The sequence below is a fragment of the Sapajus apella genome, unplaced genomic scaffold (genome assembly GCF_009761245.1).
Source record: "Sapajus apella isolate SASKATOON/1434 unplaced genomic scaffold, GSC_monkey_1.0 scaffold14, whole genome shotgun sequence".
Lineage (NCBI taxonomy): Eukaryota > Metazoa > Chordata > Mammalia > Primates > Cebidae > Sapajus > Sapajus apella.
The window spans coordinates 5340710-5361766 of NW_022436954.1; the positions used below are offsets into that span (position 1 = coordinate 5340710).

The 21057-nt window shown below is 57.1% G+C and overlaps 1 protein-coding gene across 2 annotated transcripts; it reads right to left on the reverse strand.

Annotated features, from left to right (window-relative positions):
* Nucleotides 1-9486: 9486 nt before the first annotated feature.
* Nucleotides 9487-19887, reverse strand: OVOL1 (ovo like transcriptional repressor 1). Of its 2 annotated transcripts, XM_032282818.1 has the most exons (4): nt 19315-19887; nt 12645-12862; nt 10681-10870; nt 9487-10411 (listed from the first exon to the last, which is right to left on the reverse strand). In XM_032282818.1, the coding sequence occupies exons 1-4, from the start codon at nt 19412-19414 to the stop codon at nt 10116-10118; spliced, it is 804 nt and encodes a 267-aa protein (XP_032138709.1). In that variant the 5' UTR covers nt 19415-19887; the 3' UTR covers nt 9487-10115. The 2 variants fall into 2 exon arrangements, with proteins under 2 accessions (XP_032138709.1, XP_032138708.1); XM_032282817.1 differs by lacking the exon at nt 19315-19887 and having other exon boundaries at nt 12645-13001.
* Between the last annotated feature and the right edge of the window lie 1170 nt (nt 19888-21057).

Sequence of the window (21057 nt, forward strand, 5' to 3'; positions counted from 1 at the left end):
CGGCTTATTTTATTATAATTTTTTTTCTTTCTCTTTTTCTGTTTTTTTGAGATGGAGTCTCATTCTGTCACCAGGCTGGAGTGCAGTGGTGCAATCTCGGCTCACTGTAACCTCCTTCTCCTTGGTTCAAGCGATTCTCCTGCTTCAGCTTCCCAAGTAGCTGGGACTACAGGCGTGCGCCCCCACACCCAGCTAATTTTTTGTATTTTAGTCAAGACGGGGGTTTCGCCATGTTGGCCAGGATGGTCTCGATCTCCTGACCTCGTCATCTGCCTGCCTTGGCCTCCCAAAGTGCTGGGATTACAAGCGTGAGCCATCGCTCCCAGCCCTCATTATAATTTTTAATGTACTCAGGATAAATATTTAGATTGTTTCTACTTTTTCAATATCTAACTAGTTTTTTTTTTGTTTTTTTTGTTTTTTTTTTTTTTTTTAGTCAGAGTTTCACTCTTGTTACCCAGGCTGGAGTGCAATGGCGCGATCTCGGCTCACCGCAACCTCCGCCTCCTGGGTTCAGGCAATTCTCCTGCCTCAGCCTCCTGAGTAGCTGGGATTACAGGCACGCGCCACCATGCCCAGCTAATTTTTTGTAGTTTTAGTAGAGACGGGGTTTCACCATGTTGACCAGGATGGTCTCGATCTCTTGACCTCATGATCCACCCGCCTCGGCCTCCCAAAGTGCTGGGATTACAGGCGTGAGCCACCGCGCCTGGCCTAACTAGTTTTATGATAGACTTTTTTCTTTTTTTTTTTTAAGCGATGGGGGGGTCTCACCATGTTGGCCAGGTTGGTCTTGAACTCCTGGCCTCAAACAAAACTGCCCCCCTCAGCCTCCCATAGTGCTAGGATTACAAGTGTGAGCCACCACACCAGGCCTTGATAGACTTGTTTATGGGTAAAAAGTATCTAATTTTCATTTTTATTCCTTGGATTATGAATGAAGTTGAATTTTTTCATATAATTATTATTTGAAGCTCTTTTATGAAGTTAATCCATACTGTTTGCATTTCCCATGGTGCACATTTTATTTTTTCCTTCCTTCCTTCCTTCCTTTTTCTTTTTCTCTCTCTCTCTTTCTCTCTTTTTTCTTTCTTTCTTTCTTTCTCTTTCTTTCTTTCTTTCTTTTCTTTTCTTTCTTTCTCTTTCTTTTTTTCTTTCGAGACGGAGTCTTGCTCTGCTGTCCAGTGTGGAGTGCAGTGGTGTGATCTTGGCTCACTGCAACATGCACCTCTCAGGTTCAAGCAATTCTCGTGCCTCAGCCTCAAGAGTAGCTGGCATTAGAGGTGTGCACCACCAGGCCTGGCTAATTTTTTTCTGTGTATTTTTAGTAGAGACAGGGTTTCGCCATGTTGGCCAGGCTGGTCTCCAACTCCTGGCCTCAAGGGATCTGCCCATCTCGGCCTCCCAAAGTGCTGGGATTACAGGAATGAGCCACCACACCTGGCCTCATTTTGTTTGTCTTACAGAGATGTAGGAACTCTTTATATTAAGACTGAAATTTCAAACCCCAAACAAATCAAACTTCTTAGAGGGCTCCTGGCCTCCTTAGGAAATGCTTCTTCCCAACCTGGGCACCTAACTCAGCCAGGGCAGCTCTCAGCCCCTCTGCCCTGACTCCAGCACCCACCACCTCCCTTATAGGGCTGTAGCCTGAGGGCTGTGGTCGCCCCGCAGAGGTTCCTACACAAGGCTTCAGAGAACCCTGGCAGGAAAACCACTTAGAGCTCCCGGGAAGGTAGTGGAGGGGAGCAAACGCTTAGGGGGCCTTTGAATCAAAGGAGAGCGTGCTGGTTGGGGTGGGCAAGGAGGCACCAGTCTGGCTGGCACACAGGGAGCCCCAGTCCACCAGGGCCCCAGCTCTAGCAAGGCCTGAGTGCTGGTGAGAGCGTCCTTGCCCTGTTATTACCACTGGTGGCTTCTTATTTGTGCTGTTGGTAACAGGGATGCAAGTCCTTCCAGTCCTCCTGGTCTCCTCTGTCAGTCCGCTGTGCGTGGGGAGGGAGGCGCCCAGGCCTGTTACCTGCCTGGAGTCCTCAAGGGGGAGGGTGGAGGGAACCGGCTGGACTGGCCCCGCCAAGGCCCAGGCGGTAAGGGCAGGATGAGTTTCTTACCCACCAAGATCATTACTTTGGAAAATGGAAACTGTAGGAAGAGGTCAGGGCATGTCAGGGATGGATGTTGGGAGTTCCTTCCAGAGATCCTGTGGCTTTGGAATGTCCTCTCTCCCTCCGGATCCCCCAGCATCTTCCTTCCTGCCCTTCTGTCCCACCCTTCCTCCAGGTTTGGGACATTTCAGAGACAGCTATGGCTGTGACATTAGCAGGAGCAAACACACCTGGCAGTGGCATGGTGGGACCAGCCCCGGGCACCTGTGGTCTCCCTCCCGATCTTGGGCTTAGTTCTCTGCAGTTGGGCTTCGTGCTGTCCCCGCTATCTTTCCTTCTACCTTCACACATTCTTGGGAAGACAGTGTCATGCTTTAGAGAGAGCCCAGGCTCGGAGTGGGACGCTCTGCTCTGCAGGGAACGTGGGCTGACCTTGGCTGTTTCTGAACCTCTTTAGGTTTGACCGTCCTTGTCTATCAAGTGACAGTAACAGTGCCAGCCTCTAGGGGTTGCTGGAAGAGTAAATGAGATGCCATGCGCAATGTGCCAGACAGATGGCAGGTAGGTGCCCACCTGTACATTTCTTCCTCCTTTGTCTTTTCTCAACTCTTCTGACATGGTGTGATATTCGGGAGCTTAAGCGATTTCTGCTGGAGGGTGGCGTCAGTGGTGGTGGAGCCTCTGCACCCTGGGGCAGCCAGGCCCCCTCCAATCTTCACTTCTCACCCTCCTCTTCTGCTGCCTGGACTGGGCCATATTTGTTTCCCCCACTCGAAGGTAACCTTCTGGATGGAGCTCATCTTAGGCATCTTTGCATCCTCAAAACCTGGCACAGAGCGGGTGCAGAGACTGAATGTGCAGAGATGGAATGAAGAACTGAATGGGAAGGATTTCTCGTGTCATAAGCACTGAGGACTTGAGTGACAAGAACCCCAACTCTAGAGTCTAGCAGGAGTCAGGCCAGAGTCCAGCTTCGCCATTTACTCACCATGTGACCTTGAGCAAGATGGTTAATCTCCCTGAGCCTCAGTTTTTTTGTCTAAAAATAACAACAATAATAGCTACCTCCTAAGATTGTTCTGGGGACTAGAGGTGATGTCAGAGGCTTCGGCCTGATGCGTAGTAGGAGCTCAGGCAGCCCAAGCCGTGATTAGCTGTGATTACAGGACTATTCACTTCTGCCCTTAAAGCCAAATCTTGCCTCAAGCACTCTTGGGACAGAGTCTTGCTCTGTCACCCAGGCTGGAGTGCAGTGGTGCGATCTAGGCTCACTGCAACCTCCATCTCCTGGATTCAAGCAATTCTCTGCCTCAGTCTCCCGAGTAGCGTGTACCACCACACCTGGCTAATTTTTGTATTTTTAGTAGAGACGGGGTTTCACCATGTTGGCCAGGCTGGTCTTGAACTCCTGACCTCAGGTGATCCTCCCACCTCCGCCTCCAAAAGTGCTGGGATTACAGGTGTGAGCCACCACGCCTGGCCTCTGAACACGTTTTATATGACTTGTTTTTTTGGTGTTTTATTCTGTTTTAAAAGAGTGATCAAAGTAGGGTTATATGGAACCATTTCTTAGAGAGACAGAAAGTGAGGAACGGAGGAAATCAGGCACTGACACCCAGCTGCTACAATCAGGAAACAGAACCTGGAAGACTCACTCACAAGGGAGCTTCCTTCCCAAGACCCTGATCCCTGCACCTGACTCTACTTTCCCCAGCGTGGGCCCCGCAGGGACGAGGTGCCTGAGCCCCCACATGCAGCCCGCCCGCCACCCCCACCGCTCCCACACCACCTCTGCAGAGGAGAACTGGAGTGGGGGAGGAGGGCAGTGAACTGGTTGTAGAGACTGAAAGAGCCAGCCCTGGAGCTGGGGTTGAGGGGCAGGAGAGCAGGAGCCAAACAGACTCCAGAGCTGGGGGGAGGGGGGAGCTGGCCTGAGGGGCTAAGGAAGAGAGAGTGACATTGGCTGTGAAGAGGGTGGGACATCCTGGGTCAGGTGGCTGCCATCGCCCAAGGGAGTGGACCCAGGGGACAGTGAGAGGGTCAGAGGCAGCCTCTGCCCACTGCGAGTCCAGGTTCAGTGCAGGGAGCGACCTTGCCTCAGGCCTTGCTGTCTGCTCGGCTGTCTTTTCCATCCCATTCAGCTCACCAGCATTTTCTCCCTGGCTCTGCCATCTGGGATCTGATGAGCAGGCCTGGAAGTCACAGCCAGTTCACTTTGGCCTTAGAGGATTTTGTGGCTGTGTCCCACCCACGAGCAGCACCAGAATTGGGTCCCTCCAGTGAGTCCCAGCAAACGACCTCCAGCCAGGCCAGCAGCCCTCCAGCCCTTCCCAGCAGCTGGGGTTTGGGGTGCTTGGAAGAGTCTCCCGCTGCCTGCACTGCCCTCTTCGCCTCCCAGCCCATGTTCCCCAGGTTCTCCAGGAGCAGGCCTGGCCCTCGGCCCCTCCTCCAGGGCAATTCCCCAGCCTTTAGCCTTCTCGCCTCTGCCAGTTTGCCAGCAAGTGTCTTCGAGAGTTTTTATGGAGCCAGGCTCTGTGGTTCACGCCTGTAATCCCAGCATTTAGGGAGGCCAAGGTGGGTGGATCACAAGGTCAGTATCCACCTGGCCAACATGGTGAAACACTGTATCTACTAAAAATACAAGAATTAGCCAGGCATGGTGACAGGGGCCTGTAATCCCAGCTATTCAGGAGGCTGAGGCAGGAGAATCACTTGAACCCAGGAGGCAGAGGTTGCAGTGAGCTGAGATCACACCACCACTGCACTCCAGCCTGGGCAAACAGATCAAGACTCTGTCTAAAAAAAAAATAGTTTTTATAGAGTCTTTGGAGCAGAGAAGAACTTTTGAATTTCGGAACACACCACATTTTATAGATGAGGAAACAGGTGATCGCTCTCCCAGGGTCACGCAGACAGTGACAGAGGACGAGGCTCAGACCAGGCCCCTGATTTGAGGCCCTGCTCTTCCCCAGCTCCACTGATGGGTGCCTGGCCAAGCAGAGGGGGGTAGCCTTGGCTGTTGATGCTATACTTCTGATATCGCCCCAAATCACATGAGCTCTTTTTTTTTCTGGGAGATAGGGTCTTGCTTTGTCACCCAGGCTGGAGTGCAGCGGTGAGATCACAGCTTACTGCAGCCTTGACCTCCCGAGTCTCAAGCAATTTTCCCACCTCAGCCTGGGGAGTAGCTGGGACTAGGCACATGCTACCATGCCCAGCTAATTTTTTTTTTTTTTTAGACAGAGTCTTGCTCTGTCACCCTGGCTGGAGTGGAGTGGCTCAATCTTGGCTCACTGCAACCTCCATCTCTGGGGTTCAAGCAATTCTCCTTCCTCAGCCTCCGAGTTTTGGGATTGCAGCTGTGAGCCACCATTCTCAGCCCTCATTAGCTCTTTTCTGGGTGGCAGGGGAAGAAACCACCCCATTTTCCTGTTGACCTGTTGAACTTCAGGTCACTGAAAACACCTAAATTGTCTCATAACTTTTGTTTTGATTGCAAAAATAATACATATTCACTATTAAAAAAATTGGAGCCAGATGCGGTGGCTCACACCCGTAATCCCAACACTTTGGGAGGCCAAGATGGGTGGATTACCTGAGGTCAGGAGTTCAAGACCAGCCTGGCCAACATGGTGAAACCTTGTCTCTCCTAAAAATATAAAAATTAGCCAGGCGTGGTGGTGGGTGCCTGTAATTCCACCTACTCAGGAGGCTGAGGCAGGAGAATGGCTTGAACCCAGGAGACAGAGGTTGCAGTGAGCCAAGATGGCGCCATTGTACTCCAGCCTGGGCAAAGAGGGTGAAACACCATCAAAAAAAAAAAAAAAAAAGAAAAGGCAGGGCGCGGTGGCTCACACCTGTAATCCCAACACTTTGGAGCACTTTGGGAGGCCGAGGCAGAAAGATCATGAGATCAGGAGATGGAGACCATTCTGGCCAACATGATGAAACCCTGTCTCTACTAAAAATACAAAAATTACTCGGGCGTGGTGGTGTGCGCCTGTACTCAGGTGGCTGAGGCTGGAGAATCGCTTGAACCCGGGAGGTGGAGGTTGCAGTGAGCTGAGATCCTGCCACTACACTCCAGTCTGGTGACAGAGAGAGACTCCGACTCAAAAAAAAAATTTTTTTTTAATTCCAAGATAGAATATAAATTTTAGTGGCACTTGCTGTTATTGTAAAGTTCTTCCCACCCTGCACTTGGCTGCTGTGTTTTTAGGGATAAAAAGAGGGCTCTCCAGTCGTCCTTGATAAGGCTGTCTGGCAAGGTCCCCCAACTCTCCTGTGTCTCCAAACCTTGTTTAGTTACCAGTTCTTGCTGGCACCTAGGCAGGACTCAAACAATCCCTGCGGTGTGACTGGCCGAAGGAAGAGGCGTCGGCTGTTAGTGGAGGCAGGGAGCCCTCCGCCCTCCTCCTGCCTCACTCCCCTCCCCAGGTCTGAGCCCACCTCCCTTCCCTGAAACACCTCGGTCCTCTGTCCTGCTCACATCCTCCTGTTCTTCCAGCCCCACCTCTTCCAAGAAGCCTTTGTTCTTTCTGATGCAGAAGACTGCTTTTTGGGTTCCGTGGTGTTTATAGTTTGGCCATGCCACTTGTTCTGGGTTAATCAGTCTCCTCTCTCTTTCCTAGTCAGCAGAGGCCCTGCACGGCTGTGTGTTTCCCTCACAGCCGCCATCTTACAGAGCCTGGAGAATATTCTAGGCCTTGAAATGTGACTGTCTGGCCCCACCCTGCTAGGGAAGAGAGATCTTCTGGGTGGCACAGGGCACGGCACCCACCTGAGCTCATCTGAGGCATGGGAGGGAGCCCCTGCCGCCCCTACCCCACCCTTGCTTCCCAGAGGCGTGTCCTGCCTCCTGAGGTTCAGGTGGTGAGCAGTCCCCTGGGTTCCCAACAGTGGGGCTGCGCGTCTTGGGATAGGAAATGGGATTTGGCTGGCCTTTCACAGAGAGGCCTCTCTAGATAAGAGATATCCTTCATGCCTGGCTATTTAGAGACAGAAGGAGGGTTGGGGCCCTTTCTAGGCCTCTGGGCTTGCTACCGGGAGCCTTGGGAAAGGATGTCTTCCCTCACCTCACAGTGACCAGTACCAACCCTTCTCAGGCCTCCCGGAGCAAGACCAAAGTCCCCGGCCTGTAGCTTTCTCATCCATCTGGCCAGGCTGTGGTGGAAGAGCCCTGAGTTGGGACCCAGGGACCAGGGCCCCAGAGAGATCAGTCTCCCAGAGCAACCCTAAGGCCTCTCCTGCTTTCTCCATCCATAGTGTGAGCAGTTACTGAGCAGACCCTGGGCCAGGCCGGGCAGGTGGCATCCCAGCTCCACTGCTGGTCAGTCATGAGACACTGTGCCAGCTACCCGGATTCTCTCTGCTGGGGTGGAGGTGGTCACAGCAGCTGCCTCAGAAGCAAGTTGAGTCAAGTGAACCAATACACATAACACACTTCCAAGTGTGCCGGGCACAGAACAAGGGCGGCACAGGTGCCATCCGTAGGTGTGTGGACACAGAATGTAGCCATCCCTAGGTGCCTGGATACAAGTGTGGTCGTCCCTTAGTGCATGGACACAGGTGTGGCCATCCCTCGGTGTGTGGACACAGGTGTGGCCATCCCTCGGTGTGTGGACACAGAGTGTAGCCATCCCTAGGTGTGTGGACACAGAGTGTAGCCATCCCTAGGTGCCTGGATACAAGTGTGGCTGTCCCTCGGTGCATGGACACAGGTGTGGCTGTCCCTAGGTGCCTGGATACAAGTGTGGCCGTCACTAGGTGCATGGACACAGAGTGTGGGCCGCCCCTGCATGTCTGACTGGAAGTGACGTGAGCTTTGTGCCCTCTTTTTGGGACTATGGCTCCTCCTGTGGTCTAACCCTGGCAGGATCCAGGGAGGCCAAGACTGGATCCCCGTGTGACTGCACAGAGCCTGGAGGTCTCGGCTTGGTAGAGGCCACCAGTCAGAATGCAGGGTGGTATGAGGCAGATGGATGGGGCCCAGTGGGGCCAGGCCGCTGCCACCAAGAGCGGACCATGCTGAACCAGAGCTCAGCGGGCTTTAGAGGCCCTTGGCAGGCCACTTAAGCTATCTGGGCCAGGCTCTGGTCCTGACCAGGGCCCCCTGATGACCATAAGGAGGAAGAGTTTGGATAAGAATGTCGATTGTTTTGATGACTTCTCTGTGTGGGGGAAAAAGGGGCCCAGAAGACAAAAGCATCAGAAACACAGAAGACATTAGTTCTCAAATTTTAATAGCTGAGGGGAAGGTTATAAAATAAAGCAGACAACACAGAGCCTCATGACAGCCTCAGATTGGCAGTCAACCCAGGGATACAGAAATGTAAACAAAAACAGAGCTTGCAGATAACATTACTGTGTGCTGTGTAACTCAGAATACGGCAGCTCCCCAGACACGCTAAAGGCAACTGAAACAAGAGTTTTCAGAATCAATCTATACACATTTCAGAGGGCAGTCCAGGATGGCTCCTTCCTCTTAGGTCCGCTGGGCCTGAGCCTGGGCAGGGAGGCGCAGACTCTAACCATTTTGGGCAGGGGAGGCCGAAGTGGTTCTGCTTCGGGTGGGGTTTGGTTTTAAGGGGCTGCTGGGCCGGCTGTGTTCTGGGGACCTCTTTGCATTTGCCTCTGGCAGGCTCTGACCCCTGCCTGTCTCCCTTTGGTCCACAGACACACACCCCTTTACACCCGCAACCCCTTTCCCAGCTGCATCGAGGGCGCCAGCCAGCCAGGACGGCTCTTTCCGAGGCACTCGAAACCCCAGCCTGGCCAGATGAAAAAGTCAGAAAAAAGGCAACAGATAAAATTTGGTAGCCATCGAATCCTCTCCTCCCTCTGGAAGTTTCTGAGGTGCTGGTCATCGTTCTGTTCCATTTTTTTGCCACTGTGCTAGGGCTTTTGACTCAACCAAGAAAAGGGCCGGCCTTCCAGGCTGGTCCTAGCGCTTCAGGTAGTGGATGGGCATCGTCATTTGTCCCCCCTGCCTTCCCCCTAAAGCCCCAGAGGGACACACCCTCAGCCTCAGGCTAGCTCCCCAGGGCACTGGGGCCTGCCTTGACAGGATGTGCAGGGCAGAGCCAGGAGGGAATAGCAGAAGATGCCATGTGCTGTCTGCAGGAGCAGCCGTCCAGGGCAAGGCTGGAGGAAGGTCTTCCAGTGACTGTCTCAGGACATATAAAGAATGGGGGTGGGTTGGGGCAGCCACCCCCCAGAGCCAAGGCACAGAGGAGGTTTGAAATGTCCAGGATAAATAGAAGCGCATGGGAATGGAGAAAAGCCAGCTCCATCCCCCTCTTAAAAACATTGTCATTGGCACCAAAAATATATTAACATCTGTACGTTTGTCATCTTAAAAAAAAAAAAAGGAAATAAAACCTTCTTGGCACCTTGCAGTTTATTTCTTAGAAATGAGGTGATATGTGGAAAGGCAGTGCACGCACACACACGGCTGGGCACACGTGTGCCTCTCCTTGCCGGAAGGACAGTGCCCTCCAGAACCCTGAGCATTAGAAGTCCTGCCGGGTGTGGGGCCGCGGCCAGCCCCCACTGCAGGTGTTTGCAGGGGTGCCCTTTGCCAGTGCTTTTTGCTCTGCTGTCCACCGGAGGCCTGCAGCCCCTGCCCTGTGCGGAGAAGCGGGGCAGTGGGAGCCCAGCTCACACCTCCTCTGGGTGGGAAGTCCTGCTGCCAGGCACACAGTGCCTGTCCCAGTGGGCGGCTGCTTCTAATCGAAGCCAGCCTTGGCCTCATCCCTTCTAGACATACGCACATCTTCCCAGGCTCAGAGCAGCCTTGGCCCGTAAGTCAAAACTGCAAAAATGAACAGAGATCATTGCTGGGCCTGAGTGAACACATGTGCCCAGGGGCAAGACCAAGGTATTGGGGGCTCCAGTCCTCATCACTGGTGTTTGGTCAAGAGGCCGCAGGAGGGTGGGCTGGCCAGGCAACTGGGAGGCAACCCTGGACCCTCTCGGGGCCTCTGGGAGTACCCTGGGAGCTCGGGCCACTCACAGGTGGGGGCTGCCCTGCAGCAGGGAAGTGACAGTGTTCTGCAGGGCCACGGCCACCTTCTTGGAGGTTTTGCGCAGCAGTGGGCTGTCAGGGTGGTGCTCCTTCAGGTGCAGGATGTGGCCTTCCTGGCTCTCAGACGTGCAGCCGCACTCCTCACACACGTACAGCTTGGCCCGCCGCTCTTTGTACGCGTACTTCTGCTGCACACCATGGATCTTCTTGAGGTGCGACTCCAGAGAGCAACGCTGTGTGAAGGCCTTGTCACACAGGCTGCACTTGTAGGGCCGCACGCCTGTGGGGAGGACAGGGGCCAGCATCAGAGACCTGGCAGGGACTTTGGAGCCTGTTGGCTGCTTCCAGACACAGAAAGGACAGGCCCCCTGCCTCTAGGGCCAAGGGAGGGACAGAAGCCTGTCCAACACCAATTTCCCAAGTGACTCTCAAATTAAAACTTCTAACTGATGAGCTCAGGAGGACCTCTGACCTGAGCTCCCAGGCTGCCCGTCACCAAGGGAGAGCAAGGGTTCCAGCATGTTCCTCCTAGCCATGGCTTCCGCTTACCGGTGTGAGTTCGGACGTGCCTCTTGAGGTCAAAGGTGTCATTGAAGCCCTTCCCACAGTACGTGCAGAGGTGCCTCTTGACATCGTTGTGACACTTCATGTGGCGGTTCAGCATGCGCTGGTAGGTGAACGCCTTCTGGCAGATGTGGCAGGTGAACAGGTCTCCACTGGGACTGTCCCCAAGGGTCACCTGTGGGTGAGGATGGCATTGCTTATGGACATCCAGAAGTTGGGGCCACAGGCCGGCAGATTGGGAAGACGCAGATGCCAGCCGTCAGCGTCCCTGAGAAGGGTGGCACCCACCTCCCAGAGGCCATAGCTCTGTGCTGTCTGCCCAGAGATCGGCAGTGTGGGGCTGGAAGGAAGCTCTGGGCTGCTGGCCCAGCCTCCAGTTGGGTTCTGAAGTCCCCTTTCAAGGTTGTCACCAAGCCTCCTTCACCGTCCCTAGAGACGCAACTTCACTCCCTAAAGACCGTTTAATTGTCAAGCAACTCTACCTGTTAGAAAGTTCTCCCATAGCTGAGGCCACATCTGCCCCTCTGTAGCTTCTGCCCATTCATTCTTGTTCGCCCCCTTCGCGCAGGGAAAAATGCCCAGGCCAGGGCCTCTGTGGCAGGGTCCCCAGGCCGAGCAGCTCTGTAAGCCTGGAGTCCACTGACTGCCAGCCCAGCTGCCTGGTTTTACTTGAGCCAGGCCTTTCCCACCCTGAGGACCCATCTGCCTATAAACCCTATTGATTTCTTTTTAATTGCAGAAAACCCCACATTTATACAAACGTGGAGAGACAAAAGCCATGAGCCCTGTGTCCCGTCAAGCGGGACCAGCCTTGTTTCACCTCTGTCTTCCTACTGTCCCCATGCCTTGGATTATTTGAAGGGATCCCCGGATGCTGCTGGCCACCTTGGAAAGAGCTGTTGAGAGGAACCGCACCAGCCCCACAGTGGCAGCCAGAACAGGGTGGTGTGGTTTCCGGGCTGCCCCTCTGCTGGCATTCCAGATTCTGCTTGTGTTCTGTGGGTGGCTATGTCACTGGAGACGCCTCCTGAGGTCCCAGGCACTCACTCCTCTGGCTCATCTGCTGTTCCATCCCCTTTATTCTCTCTCCATGCCTTCCCTACCCACAGGGTCCAAGGAGTGGGGAAGGGCACAAGGGTACCATGAGCCTCAGGAGAGCCCCGGCTGGCTCCTGCCAACCACCCAGCATAGGTCTTGGCTATTCCCCTCCAGTTACAACACAGGCCTGGCCTCCGAGGGTGGGAGAGGCAGGCACACCCCGCTGCCAGTTCTCCCCAATCTTTTGGCACAAGGAGAACACTGTGAGGAGGACTCTTCTGCAGGGTCAGGGTCATCTTCCAGCAGGAGGCTGATCCTCCCAGATCCTGGAGCTTTCAGGAATGCAGACCCAGCCAGGACGGCCGTGCTGCCTATGCTCTCCCTGGAAGCAGGGGCTGCCTGGTGAACTCCTCATGGCTGTGTGCTGCTGAACGCTGGAGGCTGCTCAGCCAGGCCCTGGCCTGGACACTAACAGGGGCTGGAGACAGCAGACCTGGGCAAGGTGATCACCGGGCAAGTGCCTCAGGGAAGAGTCAACCACTGTGCCCGACTCCAGCCCTCACTCTCGAGGCGGCACGACAGGAGGCCAGGAAGCAGAGCTGAGCTGGGCCCGCGTGTCCCTGCTTAGCCCAGGACTTCTGTAGGAGAGCTGGCTCTTCCTATAGCACCCCTTGCCTCTTGGGGCCAGAAAAGAAACTGAACAGCCCATGGGCACAGACCGCAAAGAACTCCAGCCCCACATCCCTCCTCGCCGCCACCATCTGTGCTCCAGCTCTGTTCAGTCCTCTGCAGACCTTGGCCCAGGTCCCAGGTCAGTCTCTGCCTACGTCTCATCTGTGTCACGTCTCGTGAGCTGGACTCAGGTCTACACACATGCCCCTGGCCCTTGAAGACAGTGTGAGCCGCATTACCTTCATCTTGGTGCGCAGGAAGCCATGGTCTCTGCTCTGGGGGTCTGTTAAGTGGCCCATGCCTTCAGAGGGCAGCTGGGCCACCACACAGGGCCCAGGGGCCACACTGTAGCTGGGATCTCGAAGGCTCATGTTCAAAGCCAGGGGGCAGGAAGGGGGTTCGGCCACGGAGGGTTCTGGCTCCCGGTATGGCTGTGGTGGGCAGAAGCCCAGGCTGACTGGGGAGAGAACAGAGAGGTGAGGGCCTTGGTAGAAAGAGGATCCAGAGGGGTTTCTGGAAGCTTCCCTAGCCATGAGACGGCTGGAACCTGAAGAGTCCGTCCCTCCCATCACAGGCATGCGGCAGAGCGGGGCTGCCCCGACCACCACAGCTGTACCGCCCTCCCGCCCTATTAAGGTAATTGCAGGTGATGCCAGCCAAGCACCACTACCCGCTGAGTAATTTGTGTCTTAGCGGAACTGGGAGGACCGAGCTGCCCTGCCAATTACCCCTCCGGAGTTGTCTGCCTGCCCCACCTGGCCGGTCCCTCTGAATTCCACTCTCCTGCAGGGACAAAGGGCACCAGTGGAGGCCTTGTGCCCAGAGACAGCTCTTGGAGCCTCATCCTCATCCCAGAAGGGTCCCTGGTGGTCTGGGCCACTCCAGATCTCTCCTCTGGCAAATTTGGTTGCTGGCCTTGGGGGTTTGGGTGGTCCTAGCCCTGCCTCCCACCACCCAGCAGGCCGGTCCCTGCTGTTGCAGCCCAGGGCTCCAGGTTCCCCACTCCCAGCTGGTCACAGCTCTGCAGGGAAACAGGCCAGGTGGGTGGAACAGGGAGGAGGTCAGGGAGCAGCAGGTGGATGCAGCCTAACAGTCTCGGCAGCCTGCCCAGGCTTACGCAACCCTCCCCCTCGGCAGGACCGCTCGCCGGGGCATGTTGGGCTGGGCACCCTCAGCAGCAGCAGCACCGATACCTGGCAGCCCTTGGATGCAGCCACACCCACGGCAGATACCTCACGCCGAACGGGCCAGGTAGGAGGCTTGGCTTCAGACCCTCAGCCCAGTCCTGACTAGATAGGACCAGAAAGATGGCGCTCTCGAGGGACACAGAGAGACAAGTCTCAAAGCCAACAGAGCTGGGGCAAATTTTTCAACTTAGTATTTTTCTTCTAAAGAGCCTGAGCTCAGTACTTGAAGCCTGTAAGCTAAGATATCCTCCAAGTTTCAGAAGAAAGAATCAAGAGGGCTAGGACCGAAAGGATGAGTGAGCCTCGGAGGGAGGCTGACGTAGGGTTGCAGAAGCATGAGCACCGCCCTGTGCGCCCCACCGTTCCGCAGCCAGTAAGGCAGAGAACTGGCGAGGGCTGGGCACGAGGGCTGCCGCCCTCACCTCTTCTCCCAGGAGGAAGGGACGTGGGGGAAGCAGAGGAATGTGATCGAGGAGCAAGGGTGCGTTTGATAGTGCTGAAGTTTCAGGAGAGGCCCCAGCTCTCGCCCCCTCAAAACACAACAAAGGTCTGAGAGAAGAATGCGCCTGCCGACGCCCAGAACCCGTCCTGCAGGCCCTGGCGTCCATCTGTCCAGGGACCTTTAATGAGCCACCTCATTCCTGGGGTTGATTCACCAGCGCCTGGCCCTGGCGTGGCCTCTGGGCTGGGATCGCACCTCTCTCTGAGCCTGCGTGTCAGTCTTCAGTCTTTGAGGTCTGGCTGTCCATCCCGGCCTGTTCCCCTGCACCAGGAGCTGTCTGTGCCCACAGGGTGGGGAGTGGGCAGGGTCAGGTGGTGAGCTTCTGATGCCAGCTCACCAGCTATTGGAGACCTTGGCTGAGAATTCAAAGCTGGATGACAGTTTCCATTTCTCAATCCAGGTGGAGACGAACAGGAACCTCTACCCTCCCCTGCCTGTCAGTACTGGATGGTGTGAGCAAGGCCCCCCAGCTGTACCACAGTGGGGCAGGAGACAGCAGGTGAGGGACGGGCTCAGCCCACAATGGTGGCTGCTCTGGGCCGCCTTGTTCCACGAGAGGGGAGGCTCATGGTTAGAGTCCTGAGATCCACGCATTTGGGAGGAGACCTGTGTCCTTTGCCCGCCTCTGCTGTTCCACACAAACCTGGCAGAGCTGGTGCTGGGGACCCAGGACAGGGAGTGGGCCTGCCTGCTTCAGCTCTCTGGGCGCCTCCACCCTGAGCGAGGGGCAGAGGAGGCTGGATGGGCGGCCACCCGCTGCCAGGGTGGGGATGTTTGCCTCATCCCACCCACCCCGCCAAACCTGTCTCCCTGCCACCCCCGTGAGCATGTCCCTGCTGTGGCCACACGCACAGGGAGTGAATGCTGGCGTGCCACCTGGCACTGAGTGTCGCTGAGTGGCAGGAGGCAGGAAGCAGAACTGGTTGGGCCCTGCTTGTGATGCTCTCTGTCCCTAATTAGATGTTTCCGGCAAGGCGGTGGCGCTGTGACCACTCATCACCCGCCTACAGCTGTGGAGTGTGGCAAGGCCAGACTAGCTTGGCCCTCTTCCTACTGCCTGAGGGCTTATGGGTTCCCTCCTGCTGGCCCAACTTGCCTCTACCTGGACAATGTTGAGGGTCAGGCTCAGAGAAGAGGAACGGACACCGAGGGGCCGTGTCCAGGGCAGCCGCCCATCGAGGCCTGTCTCCTGCCTTAGCCTCAGCAAGTCCCCTATTTCTTGGATTGAAACCTGCTGGGCCAGATTTTGAGCAGAGTGCCAGGTCCCCCCATCCAAGGCCTCAGGAGAGGGCTGGGCATGAGGCCTGTACCTGGCTCTCTGGGGAAAGCAAGTGAAGCAGATGCAAGGATGACCCCCTCCTGGGCCCCGCTGACCGCATGGGTGCTGCCCGGAGCATGGGGGTCAGCCTAGTTCTGAGTGTGAGGCAGAAGCCCAGCATCTCAGCACAGTGCAGCTGGTTCTCAGCAGCCTTGCACCCTTATCAGGAAGGGCTGGTACCCCCCATGCCCACCTCCTCTAGTCCTTCGTAGGTCAGTTAGCAATCGTCCAAAAGGACTCAGTACCAGCTGGAGGCTGGCAGGCCGCGAAACATGTGGGCCAGTCTCTTGACGTTTTATTTACTCTCTGTGAACTGCTAGAAGTTCCCTCAGTCAGGATGGTTCCCCTCTTTCCCAACCACTTTTCACTGGGTGTCCACAAAGATGTTAAAACGGTGCCTCAGCCCTCGAGCCAGGGTGCCTGCCCAGAACAGTGGGGCAGCACTTCCTGTTGCAGCCCCCACCCAGCCGGGCACAGGCCTGGCACCCCTGTGGGACTCCATCCAGGACTTGTGGAAATGGCCGATGACACAAAGGAGCCCCAACTTCGACCACGCCAGCTTCCCTCGCCATCCTCCCTGCGGCCAAAGGACCCGCCCCCTCACCTGTTCTTTCTGGGACAAATGGTCTGCCAGGTTTCTGCCTGGGGACACCCAAGCTCAGCACAGATAGCCTCAAAGCCTGGGTGACAGCACCCCAGGGATAGGTAGGAGTCCCATTTAGCTGGCTGCCCAGGCTTACGCTGCTCTTCTGCCTCTGTCCACTGTCTGCTGTTCACTCTCCCAGCCCTATTCCCTGGCGAGCACAGCAAACATCTTCTTCGCTGCCAAACACGGCCGAGGAATGAGTAGGGTAACCATCAGAGGCCTGAGATCTCCCCATCCTCACCCCCGTCGCATCCTTGGGACCCAAAGCTGACTCTCAGCCTTCCTGACCAGCTGGAAAGAGACCCGCCCAAGTGCCCACGCCACCTAGTAGTAGAGCCAGGCTGGGCCACATTCCTTGAAGGAAGCTCCAGTGTCCCAGCCTCCCTGAGCTCAAGTGTCCACCAGGCGAGCAGCAGAGCAGACCCTGGCCAGCCCATTGACAGAGGGGAGGCTGGGAAGCGGTGGTGGGAGGCCTGGAAGAGGCCCTGGGATGCTCCTTGGCTCCAGCTTCCAGCCTCGGGTCTGTCAGGTGCCTGCCTGGCCTGGAGATTTCACTCAGCAGGGGCGGGGGCTCAACCCTGTTCCCGGAGCCCTTTCCTGGTCAGTCTAGGAGGTAGAAGTTAACTCCTGGGTACAAGTGCCTGGGTTTATCTTCAAGGAACCAGCATTACTCCCTGTCACTCCAAGTCAATATTGACATAACAAAGGAAGGCGAGAGGGTGGGGGCGGGGGAGCCTCAAAGTGGCTTCCTAGCCAGTAATCCTTTCAAGTCTCCAGGGCACAGGGAGCCATCTTCACCTCTTCCCAGGGGAAAGATTCTGCCCTGGGAGTGAGAAGTTCTAGAATTCTGCCTATGGGAGAGAGGCTGATGTGATTGTCAAACTGGGTCTCTGGAGTCAGTGCTGCTGGGCTGGGGCCCAGCGTCTCTGGCCAGTAAAACCTTCCCCTTCCAGGGGGTCTCTGGGAGGCCTTGAGGGTCTCAGAGTAACCTGGCAGGAAAGTCAGAACTCAAACACTTCCATGTTCCCGGGCCCTCCACTGGAAATGGGGTAAACGCTTAGCTGGTCACAACGTGCCAGGAGTCTACGAGGTGAACGGAAACGTGCCCGGTTGGCTCTGGGGTCATGGTTGGCTGGTGATGGAATGGCCTAGCCAGGGGACAGACCAGCACAAAACACACCCCCACTCTCCAGCCATTGGAGGCACCCGAGCGTGGGCTGAGGACATTCCCTTTCGCATTGCCAAAAACTGTGGGAAAACTCTCCAGTGGGCCACATGGCTTTCAGAGGTAAAATTAAGTTCTCTATCTTCTACCCTTGACCCCACGGATTCTCCCCTTGCCAGAGGGAGGAGGGCAAATTCTCCTTCTCCCTTCACCCTTGAGATTAGACCCCTGCTACCCATCCTGGATGAGCCTACAGGTCTGGATGAGGCAGGTCTCCCTCACCTGGACCACCCAGAGGCCCTCCCCTGCACCTGCCGGGACAGCCCCTGGGGCCTGAGTCTCCCCTGCCACTTCCACTGTGACCACCAGAACTGTGGCAGAGAAAATTGCCAGGACACAAAGAAGTCAGTGATTTCTACGAGAATTTCTTTGTCCTTTGTAAAAGTCAACACATGATCTGTTACTGATTGGGATGTGAAATAAAACTAAAAATAACAGCACACTGAATCTGGCTCAAGGCTCAGCTCACCTTTACCACAGTCCAAGTTCACTTTATCAGATCCCAAGGAGCAGCTAAGCAGCAAGTCAAACACAGGTGAGGGCGGAGGGCAGAGGCAGGAGGGGGCTCTGGCCCTCTGCGCCCCCTGCTCCACCCCCAGGTAGAGAACCAGCCAGCTCACCAGGGAGTGTAGCCAAGCAAGAAGCTATAAACAGAATCCTGAGCCCACACCCTCATCTGCCTCAGGTGAGGAGGCCACTCACTTCCGTTTTTACCTTAGTTTCCCCACTGGGGACATCAGGGACTTCTGGCACATTCCCTTGTTTTGAGGAATTGTTAAGCTGTGAAACATCCTGCCAGGGCCACAGGCCACTGGATCCTGGCAGGTCAGGCCACAAAGACCTCACCACAACACTCACTCTCTCCAACAGCTTATTCAGGAGGGAAACTGAGCAAAAGCCCTCACAGGGCCCCTCACTGCTGCCCTCATTTCCCCACTTTCCTACAAGGCCTGAGGCGGTGCCAGGGAGTCTGCAGATCAAGGGTCAAAGTCAGTTGGTTAATTACTCTCTCCCCCTCCCCCCTCGGAGGGGCTGGGCCGGGCGTTCAGAGTGTCCCCGCCCCGCCCCCAAGGCCTGCGGAGGGGTCGTTCGGAAGGAAGCTGGGTTTCTCTAGACCAAAGACTTTGTTGGGGGTGGGGGTAGGAGAGAAGGGGCAAGAGTGTTCTTGGGGCGTGCAGAGGAAGATGCCGCTGGAGGAAGAAGCAACTCGGGTTACTCATTCACAGTCGACGCTGTCGAGGCGTCTGCCAAAAATAACTGGGTGCACCAGCTTCCCCCTGCCTGGTCACCCACTGTGGGGTGGGCTCCCTTCAGCTGCTTTCCACGTAATTGTGTCCTCCGCAAGGTGAAGGAAGTGCGTTTCTAGCAGAGGTGAGACGAGACCCGATCCACCTCTGCTTTAAGGGCAAGCGGGGCGCAGCGGGCGTCTCGGCGCACTGCGCGGTACCAAGGAGCCGGAGCCCCACGAGAACATGAGGGCCCACGCCCTCCACCGGCCCGACCCTCACTCCAACCCGGCCACCAGTGTTGTGGGGGAGGAGGAAGGACCTGTAGGAGCCGCTTGAGCCCTGAGTCTTGTAGCACAAATCTCGGCCGAAACTCCAGCTCGATCCCCGCCCCCCAAAGTGGCATCGCTCCAGTGCCCTCCTCCCGCCTCTTGAAAAGTCCCGGTTTTCTGGATTTACGACGACGGAGCGGAGGGTCGCCTGGGCGGTGACACACCCCGCTGCCTCCTCTGCGCCGCGGCTCAGGGGGTGGGGAGACGCGGTCCCGCGCCCCTCGGCCCGCGGAACGGCTCCCAGTCCACCGCGCAGCCCCCGCCCCCACCGGCGCTCTTCCGCCGGCCCCAGCCCCGCCCCCGCCCCCTGCCCCCCGGGTCGGGAGCCTCGGGTCCACCCGGCCTGGGTCACGGCCGCATTCAGCTCCGGCGCCCACACCGCGCTGCCGCCCGGCTCCGCGTACCTGCGCCCGCCCGCCTGCAGCCTCGACGCCGCCGCGGGCGCCCGGGCCGTAAGGCGGCTGGAGCCTCACCTGGCACGTAGATCTCGCCGCGCTCCTCGTCGGGGAGCTCGCTCCAGTTCCTCTTGCATGTGGAGACGCACGGCTTCTTCACCAGGAACGCGCGGGGCATTTTCGAACTCTTGTCGCTGGGCACCGGCCGCTTCCGTAACTGAAGCCGGGAGCCGTCCCACCTTTGCGGGGCCGGGCTGGTCGCCGGGAATGGGGCACAGCAGGGAAGGAGTCGCTAAGGCGCCCCCACGTTCCGGGACGGTCTGAGCGCGGACCGCGCGCGCCTGTTCCAACAACGCGGAGTGTGGTCGTCCTCCCTGTGAACCAGGTCCCTTGCGGCCAGGTGCACCGGGCGGCGGGGGAAGCGGCAGGTAAGCGTCTCCCCGCTCAACTGGCGTCCCCGCGGCCGCTCGGGAAGTCTTAAAGTGCGAGCCGGACGGACGGGTTCACGCTTTATTGGCTCGCGGCGCTGTGTGTTGGTGGCTGGGGCGGGGGGGCGGGGGGCGGTGATCTGATCTAATTAGCTTGGAGTGGCCCAGGGAGCGACGGCGCATGCGTTGGGAAATAACGGTGACAACCCACCTATTTGTTACCTGTCGAACCGGTTTCCATTCCGCTGCGGGTGAGGTGGCCTCGCAGCCCGGGCGGGGCGGCCGGGCGGGACAGGGGGCGGGCGCCTGGCACTCAGCCCCCGGCTGCGCAGCCGGCCGGGCCCCGGCGGGACCTCCCAACCGGGCGTGCTGGCGTTTGCAAACCGGAGTTTCGGAGGGAGCGGAGCAGAGAGGGAGGGGGCAACGTTATTTGCACCGGCGCTGGCACGCTCCACGGGTGATGACACGAAACTCGTCCAACTGGGGCCTGCCCAACCCGGCGCGCCCGAGGCTCCTGCGGAGGCGCGAAGCCGCCAGGCGGGAACTGGCGGCCCGGTTCGCACTTGTTGAACCGAGCCTGGGCCCAGGCGGCGCGGGATCCCAAAGGCCCGGCTGAGCAACTCGTGGCTCAGCCTGGTAGGTGTTTGCTGGGCACCGGCTTCGTGCGAGAAGGCACGCAGCGCCGCAAGAGCGCGCCGGCCGGTGTGTGGGGAGGCGCGGGCCGCGCGGCCGAGTACCCGGCGGACAGCCCGCCTTCTGCCGGGGCAGGCTTCGCGGAGGGCGTCAAAGCCCGACAGATCCCCTCATCTTGGCCACTGGGGCTTATGCACCCTCAAAAACTCTCCTCCTTGTCCCAAATAGGTGGATTTCAGGTGCAGCCAGGCTGGTGGAGCGCGGAGGGCCGGGGACCTCAGACCTCAGACCTCAGCCTTTCCCTTGCTGCGGCCACTACGGAGAGCTTCCTCCGCATGGCCTGCCCTGGGCTGAGGTTCAGCCTGCGACCTCCGCCCCCAGCCACTCATCATGGTTCAGGCCCCAGGCCCACGAGGAGGGATGTCCTCGCTCCTCGGAGGCCTCCTTTAAGCCCACACTGTCATCCTGACACTTTGGCAGTGGCTGGGCTTCCTTCACTAGCTGACCTACTTAAGGATAGGGATGGGGCGTTCGTGTTTGCTTCTTTCCCTGCCTTTCCAAGAGCTGTGACCTTCACTCTGATCCCAGCCAGACCTTCTAGTTCAACTGACATTAAGCGAACACCTGGTATGTGCCTATCTTTTGAGGTGAATCCAGGAGAAACAACCTTAAACACAGTCTGTCTAGGAGAGAGGTGCATTTAGTTCATTCATTCAACAAATACTGAGAAGTTTTGTTGTGCCAAGCCCCAATGGGCCGG